At 44.0% G+C, this 22,792-nt stretch overlaps 1 protein-coding gene across 5 annotated transcripts in view; it reads left to right on the forward strand.

The window, feature by feature from the left end:
- Positions 1-22,792, forward strand: part of LOC306930933 (atlastin-2-like) — a 37,218-nt gene that overhangs the window by 6,336 nt on the left and 8,090 nt on the right. For 2 of the 5 annotated variants that reach the window (XM_079512042.1, XM_079512046.1), the window contains exons 2-12: positions 4,169-4,353; positions 5,541-5,756; positions 8,333-8,485; positions 10,503-10,607; positions 10,730-10,780; positions 12,999-13,055; positions 13,203-13,295; positions 14,249-14,387; positions 15,952-16,079; positions 17,103-17,159; positions 17,570-17,641. In XM_079512042.1, coding sequence (XP_079368168.1) covers positions 4,169-4,353; positions 5,541-5,756; positions 8,333-8,485; positions 10,503-10,607; positions 10,730-10,780; positions 12,999-13,055; positions 13,203-13,295; positions 14,249-14,387; positions 15,952-16,079; positions 17,103-17,159; positions 17,570-17,641 — 1,256 coding nt within the window. The remainder of the gene's footprint in view (positions 1-4,168; positions 4,354-5,540; positions 5,757-8,332; positions 8,486-10,502; positions 10,608-10,729; positions 10,781-12,998; positions 13,056-13,202; positions 13,296-14,248; positions 14,388-15,951; positions 16,080-17,102; positions 17,160-17,569; positions 17,642-22,792) is intronic. The other 3 variants (XM_079512045.1, XM_079512043.1, XM_079512044.1) reach the window with 3 other exon arrangements.

The raw sequence follows: 22,792 nt of genomic DNA on the forward strand, positions 1-22,792 counted from the left end.
ACGGACGCACGCTTGATGCCGTTAATGACCGTGTGAGCAGTGATATACAAAAGCGACAAATATTCTGTCTTCTGTGATCTTTGCATCTTTGCATATGCCTCGTGTGAACGCTCCACTAGGGCAGCCCAGAAAACATCTGCTCAATGCTTCAACAAGATAAGAAATGAAGCATCTAATTTTAACTTGTAGCCCAAATTAGTGCAAGCTGACGGATAGGACAGTCAGTCTTGCGCTAGATATATCACTTCAATGAGTAGGTATTGGGAAAAACTAATACTCGTTTATGATGTAGAGCGGTGGAGTTTATAGCTAACATACTGGATTGTATCGCTCTCTCTCTCTCTCTCTCTCTCTCTCTCTCTGCTTGCAATCCCAGCAGAATGGTGTCTTTGTGTTTATCCTCTCTGTGGCTACAGTGCCACTTCATCATGCTGAGGGTTGCTCTGGCCATGACGGCAACCTGTGACATGCTGCCTCACACTCGGGAAATGTCCAGGCCTAATTTGTGTGTGCTGAGCAGAATAGTCATGCTGTTTTGTAGGTGCAGACCACAGACAGCATTGCTTGCTTTGCCTGACCGGCTTTGTGCATTTATACCACCAGCACATTTTTCAGCACATTAAAGTTGGTAAAATGAATACAATTTAGGTAAGTGGTCAATGGTGGACTGCTTTAACTTTTTTAAATGGCTTGATTGTTTTGGAATTGTGTGTGTGTGTGTGTGTGAGTGAGACACTCAGAACAAGATTTGCTTCATTTATTTTTATTGCACAACGTGTTTTGCTGTGTAGGCTTCGTCAAGTGCTTTGTATATATGTGTGTGTGTGTGTATATATACTCACTCACTCACTTTCTAAATCACAATCCATTTAGAACAGATCATAAGTTATGATTGCTGTTACTACTTTTTTAAGGTGGTGAATGCTGCCTAATAAGCTACAATGCAAAATAAATTGTTGCGTTTTAAACTGCTTAAAATTGCAATATTATGTTAAGCCCTATTAATCTTACAGATGGGATCAGGGCGTCCCTAATTGTCAGGTTCTGACGCCACCATGTTTTGGAGAGACACCTTTACACGTTTAACTTTGGATATCAGATTCTAATGTCTCGTTTGCTATATGAGACTAATGCCTAAAAGTCAGAAGTCGTGAAGCCTAATTATGTTCAGAGCAAAAGTCATAAGTCATGAACCCTAACTTCTGTTCTGAGCAGGCTTGTAGAACAAGTATAAGACTACCTGCCTTGGGCGACATTATCAGTTGACAGACCGATGGGCTGTTTATGTTTGGCTTGCTTTATAATGACAATTATGTTTGCCAGAGGGTTGTGATATGATATTTCTACATTTCAGGTATATCAGGGGTGGGCAACTTTGACGATGGAGAGGGCCACTATATTTCCACACTCACTCCAGAGGGCCACATTGCATATTAGCCTAATGTCATATCACTGCAACACGTTTTGAGCTTGTAGATCAGCTATCTTTGCTATTTAATTGAAATCCTGATTATTATTTTTTTTGTTTTATTTAATTGTCTCCATCAGGCCGAAGGCATGGGGAGAGAGTATGTTTTGCACTCCGTCCGTGTGTCTGTCCGTCCGTCCGTGAACAGCTAATCTCCGGCACCGTTAACCCGGTCGATGCCAAATTTTACACACACACTCCCTGGATGCCAACGATGAACCTCTGCCCCAAAATTTCCAGAACGGCCTGTTATAGCACCAGGAGGTGGCGCTACTCCTCCAGTTTCTGTCCCAAAATCCCGCAAATCGTTACACACTATCTCTATAATCATGTGTTCAAGATGGATCTGTCTGTTATTTCATATTCCATCCTAATTGGCTATTAACATTGGCTTTCAAAGTTTGCAGGATTGGCCCTTTTGAAACAAAAAGCCTCAAATCATGAACGCAGCGTGCAATTTACATGAAATCTTTCACAGACTTTCCTACTAGGCTGAGGAATATAATCCCACCCTTTTCACACTGGCCACCAACAGTTTGCAAAACACATTTTTTGGAACAAAATGCCTCAAATCATCCAATTGCCATCAATGGTGTAAGAACAAATGGCACCCTTTTCACATTGGCCTATTATAGTGCCACCAGGAGGCCACAACCTGACCTGGCCTGGTGGAGACCTGTCCCCCGAGGGGCACTTTTTCTAGTTTCAAATGCATTTAGTTGAATACATTGGACATAAAAAAGACTAACATTTTAATACTAGTCATTAAGCTACTTATATAGACTTAAGTAATTAAAGCGGTTCATGTAATGTTTGCATATTTGGAATTGTAACAGCTGAAATCAATAATATATCAGTATTCTGATATTAACCTGCGGGCCGCATTAAGTGATGGTGGGGTCACATGTGGCCCCCCCCTGGGCCGTATGAGGTATATGAACACTTCAGTGATGCTAATAGGGTGCATTTTGCAGATTGATTGAATGGAGTCAAATGGACCCATCTGTGGACCCCATCATGCACTACTGTACTCAGCACTGTACTAAATATCAGTAGGTTTTAAGATTATCTAAAATGTTTTAGCCTAACTTTTGTGCAGTTGTGCTTGTGCATGACATCACAGAGAGTGGAGTGTCAATATGCTGTACAGGCACTCGCCAATCCAGCCAGTCCCACTCTGAGCTGTGGTTTGCGACAGGTGGTGTTTTGTTTGTGTGTCATCATGATATCTGTCCAGGATCACAGCACCCTTTGGCCCTAGGCCGGTTAGAACTGGCAGAGAGGAAAATAACATCACAGCAGAAGGCGTCCCACTCTGCGTGAACATTACTGCGCCTTGTCTCCAGAATGGACAGGCTGTGGACGAAACCACTGAGTTTGTAAACATGGGGCTCGGTGAACTAAAAACGAGTCTGGACCGTCCGTGAGCCATTTTGCCATCCATTACCCATCAGTGATTTAAGGACACACAACCAGACTGTGTGGTTGACCCCTAAGTTCTCTTTCACTTACTAGGCCGATGACTGTTGGAATGAGAACGATGCCTGTGGAATGAATGCACCTCTGGTTATGCAATAATCAATCGTTGTACCTGTTGTACTTCAAGTCTGACATCAGTACTATGATGTCGTATTGACATCCTACCATGAATATTAAAATGTATATTGCCCATTGATCTCAGGTTTCTGTTGTATTAAGGATGTTTGTCTTGGTCATATAAACACCACAGTAAAGGGCACTGTTTTTATACTTTATTTTTTAGCAGAAGCTGAGTTTTGGGTTGGTTGGTAGTGGTACCACCCCACACATTGCTACAATCACACACGCTTGAGTGCTAGTGAGTGGCTCAATGAGCAGTGTGTAATTACTTGTCCTACCTGTTCAGTGGATAGCCTAGTCATGTACAGGCTTGCTGTTTTTATATTGCACTTTAGGGAGTGCTGGCTTTATTCTTGGGGTCAGCATCAGAATAACTACCTCCTACCTGGAAATGGAAGTCAAAATTAGAGTACAGTATCATTTTAATATTGTGATGCTGCTACATAGAATATTGACATTTTCCATGTTGATAAATATTTGCTGGTTGTTACAGACACGCCAACAATGTCAAATGTTCCTTTTTTGTGTTAACGTTGACTACGGCGGTCCTGTTGGGACCACAACAATATAGCAACACATCTTTAGCATCGCAGCTGTAGAACGATACAGCATGGTGGCATCATGAAGATACTCGAGTCGTGGGTTAAGCATAAAGCCTCTGCCACCTGGCCATGTATAACATTGTTCTTCAGACTCTTCATTTGGTAATTGGCTTTCACAGAAATCAAAGTAAAACTACAGAAGATGTGAAACGTTATCCCTTTAACGTCCTGTTCCCATCCCTTTTCTCTGCCCCTTTTGGATTTCCATTCAGCGCTATTTCAGAATCTGACCTAGATGGATAACAACATGTAGCCTAGTGCAGAATGTTGTTGGTTTTGGAATCATTCCCAACAACAACATGACCCAACTAATTCCACACTGCTGCACGGTTTCACATTTTTAACACAATAAACCATCTTTTACTATTAGGTCAGATGAGTCTCCTGGTTCTCTTTTTTTTTGTGACCAACAAATTGCTCTTTGATGCCATGCCCAAGCAGTATATTCCCTAAGTTATCGTTGTCGTCTTATCCATCTCACTGTTGTTTCTTCTGGCAGGCGTGAGCGGGGTGGAAGATGTCCCCGCTGCCCGGCGTAAGCAGAGGGCTCCGCTAGCACGGCCTGAGGACGTGGATGGGGACGAGGGCCGCAATCGCAAACGGCTACTACTCACGCTGGACTCTGATTCGGGCACAGATGCAGGGTTAACCCCCTCACCAGACGAAGAGGTCCAGGAGGAAGAGGTGATGCTTTACTAAGGACACTCTATTCTTACCTTCCCTTAACGTGTGTTCTCTGTATGGGACTTCCCCAACCAACTTGGGGACCAAATGACAATGGACTGACACAGAGGCAGTTATACCATCCTGTGTTTAGCAACCAACATTTGTAAACAAATGTCCCGTTCAGAGCATTTCTAGGGAAAATCGCTTCATTGCCATAGACAACAATGGACCAACATCTATTTTAGTAAAAAAAAGAAAAGCCAAACGCACTCATTTCAGCAGAATGAACGACGACGACCAAACACACACGGTACAGGGATTTACATTTTATTGTGTTCCACTTGACTTGACATGACTTCCAATTTCACTTGTTTAATCTCTGTATCAAGTGTGAGTTCTCTCTCCTGATTGGATGAAATTGGTACCCCAACCTGCAAATGCATTTTATGTTTAATAAAGATCTGGAGAGACATGGAGACTCCTGTTACTGAACAAACACACTATCGCAGTAAAGTAAATCAGAATATAGCACCATTTAAACATAACATTTGATTTATTCAAATCATTCTTTTTTTTATGAGCAGCTAAACTGTTTCTAGGTGGTGAGAATTGGCACATAAAGCCTCTTTGCAGGAACTGCACAAATGTAGAGAATGTAAAATGGAAAGAATATCTTGATTTTGTCTTGGCCTCTTTTGGTTTCTTATCTCGCAATCCAAAGCACACGCTGTGCTCAAGCCAAGGCACAAATAGGCTAAAGTCTCAAAGCATACAAAGCATGTAGCCCTATAAGTCAAACTAAAAAGTAACAATTTCTTTTTTTAAAGGGATATTTCACTTTCAAATAAAAGAAAGAAAGAAATGAAAAAAGTAATGGAAGAATCACAGCCCCTCCTGCATTAGAATGTTCTAAAGGGTGAGGGATACCATCGTCTCAAGCGTGAGGCAACCAAATGGTCCTGGACCCCTGATTCACTTACAGCAGCTTTAAATAGGCCTATCTCCTTATTTGCCTTTATGGTTGCTTTTATTCTGCCTTCATTATGTGTCTCCACAAGAGGAGACACATAATGATAACAGAAAAATGTGAATGCATTTAATAATTCAATGCTTTTTCAGAATATACAGGACAAAAATCGGCTATGATTTAGAATGCTGCATGTGTAAAAAGAGAAAAAATGTCATGTCAAAACTGTTTCCCTCAGATGAGGGTGGAGGAGAAGCCAAAGCCCGGGCCTGTCCAGATCGTACTGGCCGATGAAGATGAGCATAACTTTGAGCTGGACACGGCAGCGCTGGAGAAGATCCTGCTCCAGGACCACGTGAAGGACCTCAACGTGGTGGTGGTGTCTGTGGCCGGAGCCTTCCGCAAGGGCAAGTCCTTCCTGCTGGACTTCATGCTGCGCTACATGCTCAACCAGGTCAGACGCTTCCCCCACACACAGTAATTACTGGTGTTGCCAGATTTTGTTTTCTATGAAAACAAGCCCTAAAGAAGCCACCACATGAGCACTTTACTTTAAACCTATATTACATTGGATATTTGAAATTAGACTATCTACAAGCTGCGATGCGTTGTGAGCTTGACATGAAAATGTTTTAAAACCATTGGTTTATACAACATTTGGAAGCAAGCCCAAAAAAGCAACTACACTCAAAAGCCCAAAAAAACACAACCTGGGCCACAACTACCAATATTTACAAGCGACTTAACAGAAAAATAAGCCCAATGTCGCTTATTATACGCATACATGGTAATATGGCATAACACTGGTCTGGTAATAACCTAAAATGTCGTCGTGTATTGCGTCACCTCGCTAAGTGCTTCAACAATCATGTGGTAGTAGCATAGTTGCAAGAAATGGGAACAATGCTAATTACTATGGCCACAAATAGTTTGGAGCACTGGGATAGTTGTGTTTTAACCCATTTAAACCTGACTGAGGCAGATTATGTTTTTTTAAACGCCTTCTAAATCCTGTCCCAAGATTTCTGAAAAACTTCACATTTGAATTAAAGATTGGAATATAGAAAAAGTGCTCCTCGGACCCCAGGTCTCCACCATGTCAGGTATGTTATTGTGGCCTCCGGGTGGCGCTATAATGGGACAATATGAAAAGGGAGGCATTTGATTGCCTTTCAGGGCAATCGGACACTGCATTTATGATTTTCAAAAACGGACCTCCATGCCTTTGGCCTGGCGGAGACAATGAATAGGTGCTCCAGGTCTAAATGGGTTCAGTAGATGTGTGCTAATCTTGGGACAGTCTTGTTGATTGTCAAAATGACATTTCCAAAGATCATCAATGTGGTTTTTGTCTTTGAAATTAAATCTTTGTGCCGTAAGCAGTTTAGTGGAAATAATGCTTGACATAGCATTACAATTTGGCCAGTTTTACTAGAGTGCCTGTGCTCACTGAAGTGCATAGTGTCTGTGTCTCCCCCCAGGCCAGGTGTCCAGTCTATGATGTGTCATTTAGGATGTGTGAGTCCATATTTGGGCATGGTTTCAGCCTGATCCCACCAAAATATTTCCAAAACACTGAGCAGTTCAGTAGTTTGCAGGATTAGCCACACACATAATTGTCCCCCCTTGCCTTCAGCCAAGTGGAGATAATTAGGGTTAGGCCACATTAGGCACGTGTGCCGTTTTAAAATAAAATCTTAAGACATAAATGACCTCCTGCACATAATCCTTCCTCCTATTCACACAGCCAATTCTATTCACTTTTGTGTAAAACACTGAGCCTGTAGGCCCTAGATCACACATCGGCTCGCAATGATCATGCTTGCATAATCGTGCAAAAACAATAAACATTTAGCTTCCTTTGTCCTATTTTAACATCCGGGCATTCCAACCCTTATGTTATGCAAACACTTCATGTCAAAAATGTGTCCACTCATAGGAGTGACCAGCAATTATGCAAACACTTCATGTCAAAAATGTGTCCACTCATAGGAGTGACCAGCAATATAGCATCCATGTCTTGCAGACATACAAGCACATCCTGCAATGGCTTTCAATCCATTAAGCCATGAAGCAGATGGGTGTTGAGTGTAAGGCTGACAACTGGAAGTATTAACTTGTCCTTCAGACCTTATAGGAGCAGCTGGACCCATGACACACACACACACACACACACACACACACACACACACACACACACACACACACACACACACACACACACACACACAACTGAAAGTCTGAACCTGCCATATGTTAAGCTGCTCAGTTGTTGTGAGGAGGAGCAGCAGCTTTCATCTAATTCTGAGAAGACTACGTGCATTTTATAAAACTATGCTTTAGTTGACAATTTGCTTATTCTACCTATGCAAGTAGGACTTGTTTGTTATGCTTAGTATAACAAAACAAAAGTGAACCACTGTAGAGGTCATACAAGCTGGTATTAAAACGTTTTTTTCTCCACTTGCCACACAGTCACTGAGACTGAGCCCTGTCTAAGCCAGTCACCAGGAATCATTGTTGAGACATACTTTGCATTGTAAATCAGTGCTTTGATTTTGAGGGCAGTTTAAACATTTTCATAGTGTGGTCAGTCTGGTCCCTTTAGTAAACCATGTCACCTTTGTAAACATTGTTCCCTTTCGCCATTATACGTCCTTATTTGAAGTGATTAGAAATCTGCCCAGTGGAGGTGCAGACAATGGTGGATGCAGTGTTCACAGATGGGAGCTTTTCTCTTGTGGCACCCAATGTATATTTTGTGTAATACTTGATTCTATACCTAAAACATAAAATAAAACATAATTGGTTGAAATTGAAAATTATGTTTTTCATGGATCCTGTCCATGAAAAACATAATTGGAATGTGTGGCTTAACCCTGTGTGAAACACTAATCTAATCTTATTTTCTTGCCATAACGTCCACCATTTTTGTTCTACAAAGTGAGAATATGGCTAGTCCGCTCTACACAGTAAAATCCTTAATGTTAATTTAATTCGAATGTATTTTCTCACCTGTCTCCTTCACAGCAGCAGCAGCAGCAGCAACAGAACAATGTGTGGATAGGAGGGGACGATGAGCCCCTGACAGGATTCACCTGGAGGGGAGGCTGTGAGAGGGAGACAACAGGTATCCAGGTGTGGAGTGAGGTCTTCGTGGTCGAAAAGCCTGACGGCACTAAGGTAGGCGCCAACTGTTGCCAGACACAAAGTTCTTCAGAGAATAAACTGACATTTAAACCAATTAACACAATCAGCGCCGGGATTTCTTTCAAAATAGAAGCTTGGGGTGCTGGGAAGATATGGCCGCTTTTACTCTGTAAAGCCCACCCCTTCCGTTCCGGAAAAACGGAGACATATTTTTGCTTGCTTACCTTGCTCTCGTTACGATAAAAATCGCTGAATAATCCCTCGTTCATTTTTTGAACGAGAGGCAGGTCAGAAGTGCAGCGGTAAACGGCGAAGTGAACGGGACCGTGGATGTGCGAAGAGCAAGGAGTATGGTGGCCTTGGAGGCCAACTAAAAAGAAATAAATAAAAATTCTGAATATTTTTCTCTAGTTTGATATCAATGAAAATGCGCTAGGATGTGGATCCGTCTGTTGGATTAGTTATGACGTTCCCACACGTTGCACGGTCTGAATGTGTTAAATATAACTTTGTCAGAGACACATTATATGGGCCCAACCAGGTGGAAGCTCAGGACCACAGTTGGGTACCCTTGTGTTCAACCCGTTAAATCCGGTTAAGGATCTGTGTCATTTAGATTTTGGCTATCGTATATAACTACATAGGTTTTTAAGAACTTGGCCTCTGGCCTAAATGGTGGTAAAGGGATGCTTCATAGGGATAACCCTGTTCATCAAATTATTGGCTAAAGAATGCGACTAAAACACAAATCTGCATGAATTCAAGTCTCCATGGGGTGAGAAATCGATAGAAAAAAATGTGGGAGTGAACTATCCCTTTAAGTAGAGTAGTGCCAATTTTGGGTCTGTCTTGTTCTCATTAAGATTTTAATCATTGAGATTGTGTGGTTGTTTGTCTTTGAAATAAAGTTGTTGCAGCAACAAGTAGTTACGTAGGCAATGCATGATGTAGCAAAGATAGGGATGTAATGAATAGGAGACCAGCATGTACTTGCAGACACATAAGCACACAGAGAAAATGCTGCACATGCTTTCAATCCGTCAATTCATGAAGCAGCTGGGTCTGAACAACCAAACCTTTACCCTCATGGTGCAGCTGGGCACATGACCCGCACACACGTACGTGTCTATGTGATGATTTATTATAGGCAGGTTTTCCCACTCTTTTGCTATTAATGGATACATTTACTAAGAGTTGCGTCTAGTGATGCATGATATAATCTGTAGCGTATCGAATCGGCCGTATCGGCCATAAAAATGCTGTATCGGATCTGTCTAAAATTAATCCCGACTATTTTCACAGATATTGATGATGCTATAATTATGTGACCGTCAATGACTTTGTTTTGTGTATTTCTAATGTTTGAAGGCAGCATAATCCGTATAATATCGGAATCGGTATCGGCAGATATGACTTTGCAAATAATCTGATATCGGTCATAATTTCATAATCGTGCACCCCTAGTTATGTCTGTAAGTGCTACATGACAGTCAAAATAAAAAAATAAAATCGGGGTCATTTTGAGATTTAAAGGGAGGTTTTCTTCCATTTTCACCAGTACTTTTCTGACACTGATTGTATCTGAAAAGCATTTTATATTTACTACCAGAGTAAATGAATAAATAATGCAGTCCCTGTCAGTATTGTTTGGTTTTTACTTACCTTTCTCTAGTACGATCGATCCCCCGATCGTTGATAAACGGAGGTTTTCCGTGTGCTTGCGCATTTTTTTTTTTCATTTCGATCCTCCAATTATTGTCTGTTGAAAATGGCATGTCTGGCCAAAAATAGAGGAAAAGAAGCAAGGCGAGAAATTTTGTTTTTCTTTTATTCAATAACAAGAAAGTCAACGGCGAATGAGATTTCACGATCACGTGATCTCCTGTTTCCCTGTATGACTGAGGGTTATGTTGGCGAAGAGCGCCATCTAATGTAAACACTGGAAACACCAGTGACACCAAAGACTCCGGTGTGGGCTTTGCATTGACGGGTCGTCAAAACATGTCCTTTGGTAGTCAATGGGTTGAACTACTCTCCTTTGTCCCTCCAGGTTGCAGTGCTGCTAGTCGACACACAGGGAGCATTTGACAGCCAATCTACCATCAAGGATTGTGCTACTGTGTTCGCCCTCAGCACCATGACCAGCTCTGTACAGGTGTGATTTTAAAAAGCCTCTGTGTTTCTATGTATGTTATTTTTATTTGTATTTTAATATTCTTTCATAAAAAATTAGTCTCTCTCTCACGGCACATGTTGTTTTTTCTATCCGTTTTTCAGGTTTACAATCTGTCCCAGAACATACAGGAAGACGACCTCCAACATCTGCAGGTCAGTATCATGTTGTACCATAAGGTACAACCAGAATGCATGCGATCAATCACCCGAGCATTTGTTGCGGTTATTAACCAGGGGCCTGAGGTTCAGATGAGTGATTGAGGGATAAGAATTTGTATCACATACCCGTAACCTTATTTACTTAGTTAGAATCAGAATCTTTACAATCTTTATTGTCTCATGATCGCACAAATGGCACACTCATAGGGTCTCTTATCATTATTTACAATACAAGTAAGGGGTTTCCAGATATTTACAAGCTTGTTTCACAAACGGCACAACCGTGGGGTTTTATTTACAGGCTGTACAGTCATACAGGGGTCTCTTTTCCACAAGAAGAATTACACACAGTACCAACGATAATATATATACTATATATGGTGCATAGCAGCTGCTGTGTACTGTGCAATATGGTGCAGGACGTTATTCAAGGTGCCACAAGACGAGGAGAAATTTACATTTGATTAACATTGGGTTGAAGGACGTGGTAGGCAGGGATCCTACTGACAGTGTAAAGAGGTGGCTGAGAAAAGAACACGACAGGTGCTGCTGGCAGTTACTACTTGTTGTCATGGTCTGCAGCTGGATAAACGCTAGTGTCTCCTCAGCCGTGACTTGTACCAAATCGTGCAGGAAAGATACAATCTTCAAATCAATGCTGCAACGGAAATCAATTGCTATGTTTTGTGTCTTTTGATTTGTTTTTGATGGATTAATGCTGCGAAGTGCACAGAGACCCCTTGGGATGATTTTGTACTATAAATAAAAATAAACTGAAACTGAGCTGAACTATGTTTGGTGGACGAGTCTCATCCACGTGGCTCCATCCACATGGCTCCATCAACATGGCTCCACAGCGAGGTCACTTGAGGCCCAGCTGAGCCATGAGGCCCATAGGTCAGGAGCCTATCTCCTGTTTCTGTAGCGTGAGGCAACTTTGTTGCACAAGTACACCCCCTGGACATGACTCCAGTATGTCGCAGGGATTTACCCCTGATCCAACCCTTGATGCTGGGTGCCAAGCAGGGAGGCATTGGGTCATTTTAGTCTTTGGTATGACCCGGCCGGGGATCGAACTCTCGACCTCCCAGTCTCAGGGCGGACGCTCTAACCACAATTGATTGAATTGATAGTAGTGATTTAAAGGGGCATTCCACTCATTTTCAACATTTTACTATGTCATTAATATACCTTAGAGCTGTTGTGTGGAAATAATACAAAATTCCCCCCCCATTCTGTGTTTCCTAGAACTAGAGGTCTGAAAAAAATCATTAACATGGTGAAACACATCTTGATGACATCATCAAGATGTGTTTCACCATGTTAATGATTTTTTTCATACTTACAGTTCTAGGAAACACAGAATGGGGGGGACTTTTTTTAATTATTTCCACACAACAGCTCTAAGGTATATTAATGACATAGTAAAATGTTGAAAATGGGTGATTTTCCCCTTTAAAGTAAAGAATCTTATGGAACCATAATTACACATCATTTTCATATTCAGCACTGTGTGGTGCATGTTGGCCACTTTGCTGGCTGGCGTGTAGCTATAAGCAATAATATGTCAAAAATGTAATGTCCTTTTTTTTCCCTTTTTTTTTTTTTTTTTTTTTTTTTTTTTTTTGAGGGGTACTAGCCCCTCCTATATACAGCTTTAATGTTTGTCTTTCAACGATGCTTGTTTAAGATAACACCATAGACAATAAAGAGAAATGTAATGTTTGTTTTGAGGACTAAAACAAGCATTAGCACCCGTTGCTTAAACAAGTTATGTTGTAATTGATGTAAGATGATAAGAGCGCCCCTCACTTCACACAGGTGTGATTTTTGGTATTCAGACAGCCAGCAATGAGTAAAACGCTCCAAAAAAAATTAAGTCTCTGTGAAACATCTAGGGGCCACAATCTGCATTCAGAGATTTTCCTAGAAGCTTTGTCATTGGTCAAAACCCTGCAGAAATGACCAATCAGGAAGTAGACAAACAAATCGACCAATGACAAAGCTTCTAGGAAAATCTTTGATTGCAGATTGCAGCCCCCAGATGTGTCACAGACTACTTTCTTTTTTTATTAAAAATTTGACCAAATATTCCTTATAGCAGTTTTAAGTAAAGGGACACATAAAAACGTTGGAAGTATGTTGTTGAATTACATCAATATCATATTCTTTGTCATACATTCCAGCTCTTGATATTGTCTCTGTTCTGTAGCTCTTCACAGAATATGGACGCCTGGCTATGGAAGAGATCTACCTGAAACCTTTCCAGGTACAGCTCTTATTCTGCTGACGTTTGATTTGTGTTCAAGTGTGTAGTATATTTACCCACAAGCTCCGGCATTGACCCAAAATAAATAAATCACGCATTAAACTACTCTTGAGTCTGACCTGTAACTCTATGGGGTGTGTGTTCCAGTCCCTGATGTTCCTGATTCGAGACTGGAGCTATCCTTATGAGCATGACTATGGTCTGGAGGGAGGCAAAGCCTTCCTGGAGAAACGGCTACAGGTAAGGAGCTGGGAAGAAAAGTCCTATAATCACCGTTATTTTTGGAGGTGCGCTAGCCCCACCTATGTCCACCTTTGAGGGTGTGTGTAAACATAAACATTATCTTAACACAAACATTAAATGCCATTGATAATGAATGGCCAGTTTTATGTCATTGTCCCAAAACCAAACATTAAATGCCATTGACAAATGACAATGAATTTGAGTGTTTGTGTAAACGCAAACATTACGTAAACGCAAACATTGAAGACAAAAGTGAGGGCGCAATTGATTGGCCGGAATGAGATGAGGTATGATGATAAGAGTGCCCATCACTTCACACGGGTGTGATAAAAAAATAATCAGAAATGCATAATCCAAAGGGCATGTCTTTTTCGAGGTAGGCTATCCCCCTCCTATGCCCAGCTTTGTCTGTTTGTGTGAACACAAACACGACGATTTGATTGGCTGATCACCCCATGGTGATGATTTGATTGGCTGAGAAAAGTACTTATTGAGGACGTCAAGTGATTGGCCGGAATGACGTGATGATTTGATTGGCTGAGCACAGAATGTGATGTATGATAAGAGCGCCCCTCACTTCACATGAGTGTGATGAGTTTTCCTAAGCATAAAGATGGGGCAAAGGGCACAATCACAGAGTGCCATAAATTGCCCCTTTTATATTCTGCTGAAATGTTAATCATTTAGATTAATATCTTTTCCATATGCATTTTAAGTGCACCTCAAATTCTAGAAAGTACTAGATTTGGGGAAATGATATACCTCCCTACATTTTCTGAAATGTTTCTGAACTACACATCATGATCAACAGAATTAGCTCAGAGTTTCAAATGCCCACAGGAACGCAGTTGACACACGCCATACAAACACAGTATATGTCCCTTCAACCTGTCCTCCAGTTGACACACGCCATACAAACAAAGTATATGTCCCTTCAACCTGTCCTCCAGGTGAAGCAGAACCAACACGAGGAGCTTCAGAATGTGCGGAAACACATCCACTCCTGTTTCTCCAACATCGGCTGCTTCCTGCTGCCCCACCCCGGCCTCAAGGTGGCCACTAACCCATACTTTGATGGCCGACTCAAAGGTGGGTACACACATGGATATAATGTTGGCCGCTGCAGTTTGTTGGAGAAGTGTCTCCAGCGTAAGTGAAGTGTGCGTGCGGAAGGCACCCTGTGTCACTGCCACTCCTAGTGACTACTGGCCAATCACAGCGCATCTTTTCTGGGACTTATCAATTCAATCCAAAGGAGCTTTATTGGCATGAGAAAACAAATGTTTACATTGCCTCTGATTGGCCTACCGAACATCCCCTTCTGTGACGCACCATTACATTCCTTGGACGCACACGGAAGCTTCTGCTATGCTTCCGCAAAAGCTTGCCTCCATGTTTCCCCAGAGCCGAAGGAGCCATCAACCTTTCTATGTCAATGGTTGCACATCTACTAACCAGAGTTGTACCGTATACGTACACAAGGGTATCCCCTGAATTTTAAGCATGGTACTGGGGCCCTTAGCGCTGGTGTTGTGCTATTCAGATCACTTGTCTTAGTCGAATTGTCAAACTTTGTTGTTTTCCCCCTGCGCATGTTGTGCAACTCAAGAAGCAACCAAGTGGGTAATGTTAGCTTAAGTAATGTTAGCTACAGAGCTTCATTCGACCAGAAACACATTATGACACAGTATGCCACTTTTATCTCACTATTCTAAACATCTACTTTCATTCATACATCTGACAGTATTGGGGTTAGCATTAGCTTTAAGATTACCATTATGTAGCATTACTGCTACGCAGGGGCTTGGATGTTGTGTGACACTGACAACCAGTGGTACACAAAGTACTCCACTCCAGTACAGTACAGATATGTACTGTACATATGTATAGATACTCCTGGTCAAATATTACTCAACTTTAAGTGAAAGTTGCTTAGTCAAATTTGTATTTGTACAACTAGTCGAGTTGAGCCTGTTCTATGCAATGGAAAAGTCGTCGGTTGTACTGAAATTGGTTTCCCATCATAAACTCTGTAACTCCAATCAATGCTGAGGAGCAAAGATACTTGGCGAGTGCACACTTAAATATATTTAAAAAATATATATTTTAAAGGACAAATCATATATTTTGTGTTAACATGGTATCAAAAACATATTTTCACCCTTTGAGGTATAGAAGAGGATACTTTAATGAATATATATATAGCCTACCCCAGGGGTTCTCAACCTTTTTGGCCGGGGACCCCCGAAAATGCTTTGGCAACGTCTCGGGCGCCCCGCCCCCTCCCGACCCCCAATATAAATTGACTGCTACAATAACCTTAATAATAGAGACAATACACCATAAATAAATACTGAAACCATAATCATTAGGGAAGGTGTATGCATGTACTATGTGTACTATATGTAAACTCTTCATTTCCACTTTACAGCCATTCAGTTGCAAAACATATTTTTTAATAATTTGGGGGACCCCCAAAATAATTTGGCGACCCCTTGAGGGGTCGCGACCCACGGGTTGAGAACCCCTGGCCTACCCTACAATAGATTTTTTTTCTTTTGCTGTCACTTGATAGTGAGATTAAAGATTCCAACCCCTTTACTTAAATATAACGTCCTGTTCCCATGTGCATTTGTGTGTTTGTCTTACAAAGATATCGACGGGGACTTCACACGGCAGCTGGCCAAACTGGTTCCTCTGCTGCTGGCACCCGACCGGCTGGTGGAGAAGGAGATCGGAGGGAACAAAGTCACCTGCAGAGACCTCGTAGAGTATTTCAAGGTCCCAGCATTTTCATGTCATATTCTACTGGTTTACGATTGAACCCATTTAGGCCTGATGTCGAAATAAAAAATGTTTTATTTTTTAAAATGTATTTCTGTATCAGTGGTGCTCAATATTTCATGTCAAGAACCACAAAAATTATATGTAACATGCCCCCCAAACTCTGAAAGAATATATATTCAAAGATTTGAGGCACATTTTCATGATTTTTCAAAAATTGCAGACCTACAAGTTCATAGCGCGGCACCGAGTGCCGCGCTATGAGCTTGTAGATCTGCTATTTTTCAATAGCTAAAGTATAACATAACACCAAAAGGGGTTCCCGCCCAAAATGGGTTAATAAGTAATCAAGCAGTAATCAATCAACCTTTATTTATATAGCACATTTACACAACTGAAGTTGACCAAAGTGCTTCACAGTAGACAAAGTATAGAAACTATGTATATAAAAACATGGTATAAGAACATGATAAAAGAATTACATTGAGAAAGTACTACTAGAATAACCGAAGAATACATAACCATTGGAATCAAAAAACAAATACGTAGCTATCTACACCAAGAAATAGAACTCTTGAATCTTGAACCATTATTAAAAATATATATTGAGCTGTTTGCCTGGGTTGTTTATAGAGCATATTTCTTTTCATAATCCTGCTTACATGCTACTTCATGAAGCATAGTCTGCGTAGTGACTGGACCGTGCAGGTTTGTGTTGGATTCCAAAAACACAGGACATCATGGAACATTCTCTTAGTCATAGTTTGATTAAGGTGTATACATGTCAAAATTGTCCTGCAATAATGTTAGTACAATTGGAATACTTGACATCTTAATTCAATTAGGATTTTGACCGGACCTGGATAAAGGTAACACAATGTGGTGTGTTCATTTCAGAATATTGCTGTCAATAGAAACATAGTCAATCAGGCACACAATGATGGCCCACATGAAGATGGCAATGCCCCCCCCCTAAACTAAATAAATAGTTCTAATATCCGTGATTCCACCTTCCTGCAGGCCTACATCAAGATCTACCAAGGAGAGGAGCTGCCTCATCCCAAGTCTATGCTACAGGTCTGTTCTCCTGAGAGTGTCTAATGCTGTGATTCTCAACTTGTGGAAGGGTATTGCAAGTGGACCCCCAAATAATTGGCAAAATATTCAGATTTAAATGATAATTTAACATTCATATTCCTATTTATTTATAATGGTATAATTTATATTATTTCTTTAAAACCTTGAACAGTGTGCTTTCACAGCCATACCATCAAATAAGAACTTAAAATATACTACGTTGGTATGGTATGTTAAGTGGTCATATGGGTGAGCCACAGACACTTTTCTTTTTTTCTTCTTTTCAAGTGGGCCCTTATCCAGAGGTTGAGAATCACTCCTCTAATGTATTTTTAACAAGGCTACATTGCTACGATTTCACGTTCCATTTCCTCCCATTCTGCTTTGTAAGAGCTTTCCTTTCTTCCCAGGCGACCGCAGAAGCCAATAACCTAACTGCTGTGGCAGGAGCCAAGGACTTGTACAGCAAGAACATGGAGCAGGTAAGGACGAACACTCCATTTTTATTGGTGGTGGAATGACATTAAAACGAAGAGGTTTCTTTAGAAACCAAGGTTTTGTAAGTAGAGTGAGCGAAATACTTCACTCTATGGGATGTTTCCCTTGCGGAGCAAAAGGGCAGAAACTTCATTAATATACTCCCGCAGTACATATTAATCCATGTATGTACTGCGGGTTTAAGACTGATGACGTCAGACGCCCTGCTTCTCGAAGCATGTAGTGAGCGCCTACGTCATGCGTCTTCATTCGAACACTTTCCTTCTGCCGGGCCAAGACAGAAGGGTGTTTCGAGTGAAGTATTTCGCTCACTCTACTTACAAAACCTTGGTTTCTAAAGAAACCTCTTCGTTTTGTTAAGTATTCGTTCACAAAATACTTCACTCTATGGGACCTTATGAACTCCCGTGTCTTGAACTTAGTCAAGTGTGTTCAGGGTTATATGGCAACCTAATGAGGGCTGGACAACCTCTGGTTGGTCGCCCGGTCCCAGTGGAGAATGGCAGCAGCTTCGGGCTGATATACATTCCCGGGGTAGATGCTTATTGGCAGGCCTGGTATGTCCAGGGCATCTAGACTCATGTGATTACACATGGTTTAATGGCCTTATAGGTCCATTATGGGCCAGGGCATCTAGACTCATGTGATTACACATGGTTTAATGGCCTAATAGGTCCATTATGGTGCGGCAGCCCCCAACACTGCGTGCGCCACCGAGGGCGCTGCCACGTCTAGGTTATAGTATGTGGCAAATGTTGAGGGAGAGGACCAGCTCGCAGCGGTGCAGACCTCTTGGATTGGGACACCCTTACAGAGTGCCCAGGATGCTGCCATGCCTCTTGTGGAGTGAGCCCTCAGCGCTTGTGGGGGCTCCACTCCCTGACTAGTATAAGCCAGGCGGATGGCTTGCACTATCCAGTTGGAGATACTAACCGTTGTGACAGGCTTTCCTTTGGTCCTGGTACCCCAGGATACAAATAGTTGGTTCCCTATCCTAAAGGGAACCGTCCTGTCCACGTATGTGCGTAAAGCTCTTACTGGACAGAGACAGTTTAGCCTCCTGTCTTCATCTGAAGCAAAAGGAGGGGGGTGGAAAGCCTGTAGGTCCACTGGAACGCACACAGAGAGAGCGTTCTTGGGGATAAAGGCTGGGTTAGGTTTGATGGTGACCTTGGTTGACCTGTCATCGAACCTCATGCACTCTGGCGAGGTCGAGAGGGCGTGTAGGTCACTGACCCTTTTAGCAGTTGTCAAGGCAACTAGGAGGGCTACCTTCAGTGTCAGGTTCTTCAAACTAACTGTCGACAGTGGTTCGAAGGGGTCCATGGTTAAAGCCTTCAGGACCAGCGTTAGATCCCAGGAGGGGACCAGGGATCTGTTGACCCTGTGTTCCCTTCGTACGCCTTTAACGAACTGCCTAACGAGAGGGTGTTTCCATACCGTCTCGTTATCAAACCCCACATGGCAGACTGAGATTGCTGCCAGGTTGTTTTTGACTGAGGAGAGGCCTAGACCCCTGTCTAGGAATTCCTGTAGGAAAGTCAAAATGTCCACTACTGACGCCTGGTAGGGGACCACCTGGGTAGGCCGTGTTGAGCACCACTGCTCGAAGACGCGCCAGGCCGTGTCGTAGCGGGCCCTTGTTGACTGAGCCCTTGCCCTCTGAATTGTGTCTATGACATTCGGAGGGAGACCTACGTCAGACAACATCACCCTCTCACGGGCCAGACCCATAGGTCTAGGTCCCCTGGGCGAGGGTGGAAGATCTCCCGACCTGCTTGAGTGAGAAGATCCACTCGTAGAGGGAGTCGCCACGGTTGGTCGTAGAGGAGGTGAGTTATTTCCGACCTCCAGACCCCCCAGGCTGGGGCTACTAGGAGCATTGTCAGGCCCTGAATCCTCACCCTGTCCAGAGTGGGAGGAATGAGGGTCAGTGGGGGAAATGCATAGAGTAGGTCTTTGGGCCATCGGTGTGACAGGGCGTCCAGTCCCAGCGTCGATGGCCCCTCTATCGAGAAGAAGAGAGGGCACTTTGTGTTCCCTTCTGTGGCGAACAGATCCACTTTGGGTGTCCCGTACTTGCTCCAGATCTGTGTGACTACCTGTGGGTGTAGAGACCAGTCTGAGTAGCGGAGAGGTCCTCTGGACAACAGGTCTGCTCCTGTGTTCAGAATACCGGGGACATGACATGCTGTGATGGACAGCAGCCGAGAGTCGCTCCATAGAATGAGCTCTCGAGCTAACTGATGAAGAGGGGGGGACCTGAGACCGCCTTGTTTGTTTATGTAACACATCGTCGTTGTGTTGTCTGTCCTCACCAGCACGTGGCAGCCCTGTATGAGCGGTTCGAATTGCCTCAGTGCGAGGAAAACCGCCATCAGTTCCAAATAGTTGATGTGGGAGGAGCGTAAGCGCTCCGACCACACCCCCCTGGTCGTGGTACCCTCTAGCGTGGCTCCCCAGCCGGTCATGCTTGCGTCTGTGGTGACCACTTTCCTGATCAGAGGTCTCCCCATGGGGACGCCTTCTGAAAGGATCCGTCTGTCTGTCCACCATTTCAGGGCTAGTATGCAGTGTGATGTCACTTCTACCCGTTGGTGGCGACGGTACATAGGTACACGCAGAGAGTTCATCCATTGCTGGAATGGTCTCATGTGTAGCCTGGCCAGGCGGATTAAATGGATTTAGGAAGCCATAAGCCCCGCCATCCTGAGACATACATGGAAGGGAATCGAGCGTCCCTTCTTGAATGATGTCGCAGTTTGTAGCATTGCGTCTATTCTCTCTTGACTCAGACAAGCTCTGTAAGAGGCGGAGTCCAGGGTTATACCGATGAAGTCTATTGACTGCGTCGGCGTTAACATGCTCTTCTCGTAGTTGATTAGAAACCCGAGAGAGCGGAGGTGGCTGAGCACTACGTGTGTGTGTGACAGCGCCTCTTGTTGAGAGTCCGCAGATAGGATCCAATCGTCTATGTAAGTTGCTAGACGAAGGCCCTGTTGTCGCAGTGGGGCGATAGCCGCTGCTGTACATTTTACAAAGACTCTCGGACTCAGTGACATTCCGAAGGGGAGGACCGTGTACTCGTACACTCTCCCCTCGAACCCGAAGCGCAGAAATTTTCTGTGCGGTGGGTATATTGGAACGTGAAAATAAGCGTCCTGTAGGTCTATTGACGTAAACCAGTCCCCTTTGCGGATAGATCGCAGTAGGACTGGTGGTGTCAACATTTTGAAGCGGAAGGTTTTCAGATAGCGGTTGAGGGCTCTGAGATCTAAAATGGGTCTCAGCCCGCCGCCTTTCTTTTTCACCAGGAAATAGCGGGAATAAAATCCGTTCATTTCCTGCTTGTGAGAAACCTCCGTGATGGCGCTTTTTTGCAGGAGGGATGTGATCTCCTCCCGCAGAATGCCTGCTTCCTGTCCACTCGCTTGAGAGAATAAGATTCTCTCGAAAGTGGGCGGTTTCGACGCGAATTGGAGCCTGTATCCGGTCGCTATAGTGCGCATGATCCATGAGGATGCCCCGCACTCCCGCCATTTCGACAGATGACGTGACAGGGGGTTCCCCGTGTGTGGGGGGAGGCCCGCCTGTTTGGTGACGTCTTCTTGTGGCTTGTGGGCATGTTGAAACGGTTTGCCTAGGGGAAGACTCACCTTGTGTGGAATGTCTCCCTCTAGTGGTTTCTTCGGGTAGTGAAGAAAAAATTTGGCGTGACGGTCCTGGACTGCACCAGCCTGTGCTGATGCAGAATGGGTTATTTCTCCCATAGGTGGGCATATGCCCTTCAGAGTTCGTTTTGTTGTTTTTTGTGTTTTTTTTGTTTTTTGAATCTTTAATGTAAGAAAAACATTTTGAACACTTGCACGTGAATTGCACATAACAACATTTTGGTACGTGTGTACATTGCTGCCCATGGCAGTTTGTACACACGTCCTCAAGCGCTTCGACGCCGGCTCGGAGGTGAGGTCCGTGACCACTCCCTCCGGCCTTGAACTCTGTGGGAGAAAATGGGGGGGTGAGGCTCTGACCCCCCTCAGGGACCCGCCATGCGGGTCATTTCCGCTTCCCGGCTCCTCGTCCTCTGGGTCCTCCTCCTCTGGGCTTGTAGGGCGGAGGGGAGCGGCGGCGGTCAGGGCGTGGACCCTGTGGTGGACGCTGCCTGTCGTCGGAGTAGTCCCTCGGGGGCCTGGGTGGGCCCTTTCCGTCCGCCTTGGGCTTCCATGGGGGACGCTTGGCCTTGGGGCGGCCGACTGGGTTCTTGACAGCCAGTGGCTGGAGGGCCTTCATGGTTTTGTTTGACGTCTCCGCCTTCTGGATGGAGACTGACATATCCTCGAGAACCCCATGGAACAGGCTCTCGTGTGATATGTTCTTCCCCACCATGTCCTTCTTGACGGAATCTGGGAGAGGGGCGAGGTTCACCCACCTCATCCGCTCCAGAAGGATGCAGGACGCCAGAGCCGCTCCAGTGTGCTTGGTGATGTTGTACTGGAGCTGGGCCTGCTCGTGTACCAGGCGGCGCATCTCAGCCAGGTTCTCTGGGGTAGATATGTTGCCCATCGTCAAGAGGAGAGCCTTCATGGACCCATGGAGGAGAGACCCCGCGTTGAGTCCCCTGGCGACGAAGGTCATATGGTCATACAGCCACTTGTTGACCTTTGACCCTTCCTTGTCGGCTGCATTGGAGAAGACTGGCTCCTTGTCCTGTGGGATCACAGTGGGGGCTTGGGGGTTGGCCAGATAAGAGGCCATGGCTCTGTCCATGGGAGGCATGTTGAGCAGGTTCAGCTTGTCCATGCCCTTCATTTCAGTGGCTGTCCCCTTGCCACGGCGGTGCATAGCCTCTGTCTTGGCCATGGGGTTATTCCAGGCTTTGGTCATGGTGTCCACGAAGCCTTTGGCCTGAGGAATGGCTTGCTTTCTTGGTGCAGGAGGGGGGAGGTTGTCTTCAGAGCGTCCCTCGAACAGCACCGTTTCGCTAGCGACCTCCTCCCAGGTGTGGTTACAGCGGATCGCAGCCCTCTTGTAAATCTCCATCAAGGTAGAAGAATCCTTGGGGAGATCAGCGAGGGGCTGAGGTGGTGGGTGTACTGCCTCGAGCACTTGTTTGACGACGAGGGGAGGAAAATCCT

Source organism: Electrona antarctica (genome assembly GCF_951216825.1).
Source record: "Electrona antarctica genome assembly, chromosome: 10".
Lineage (NCBI taxonomy): Eukaryota > Metazoa > Chordata > Actinopteri > Myctophiformes > Myctophidae > Electrona > Electrona antarctica.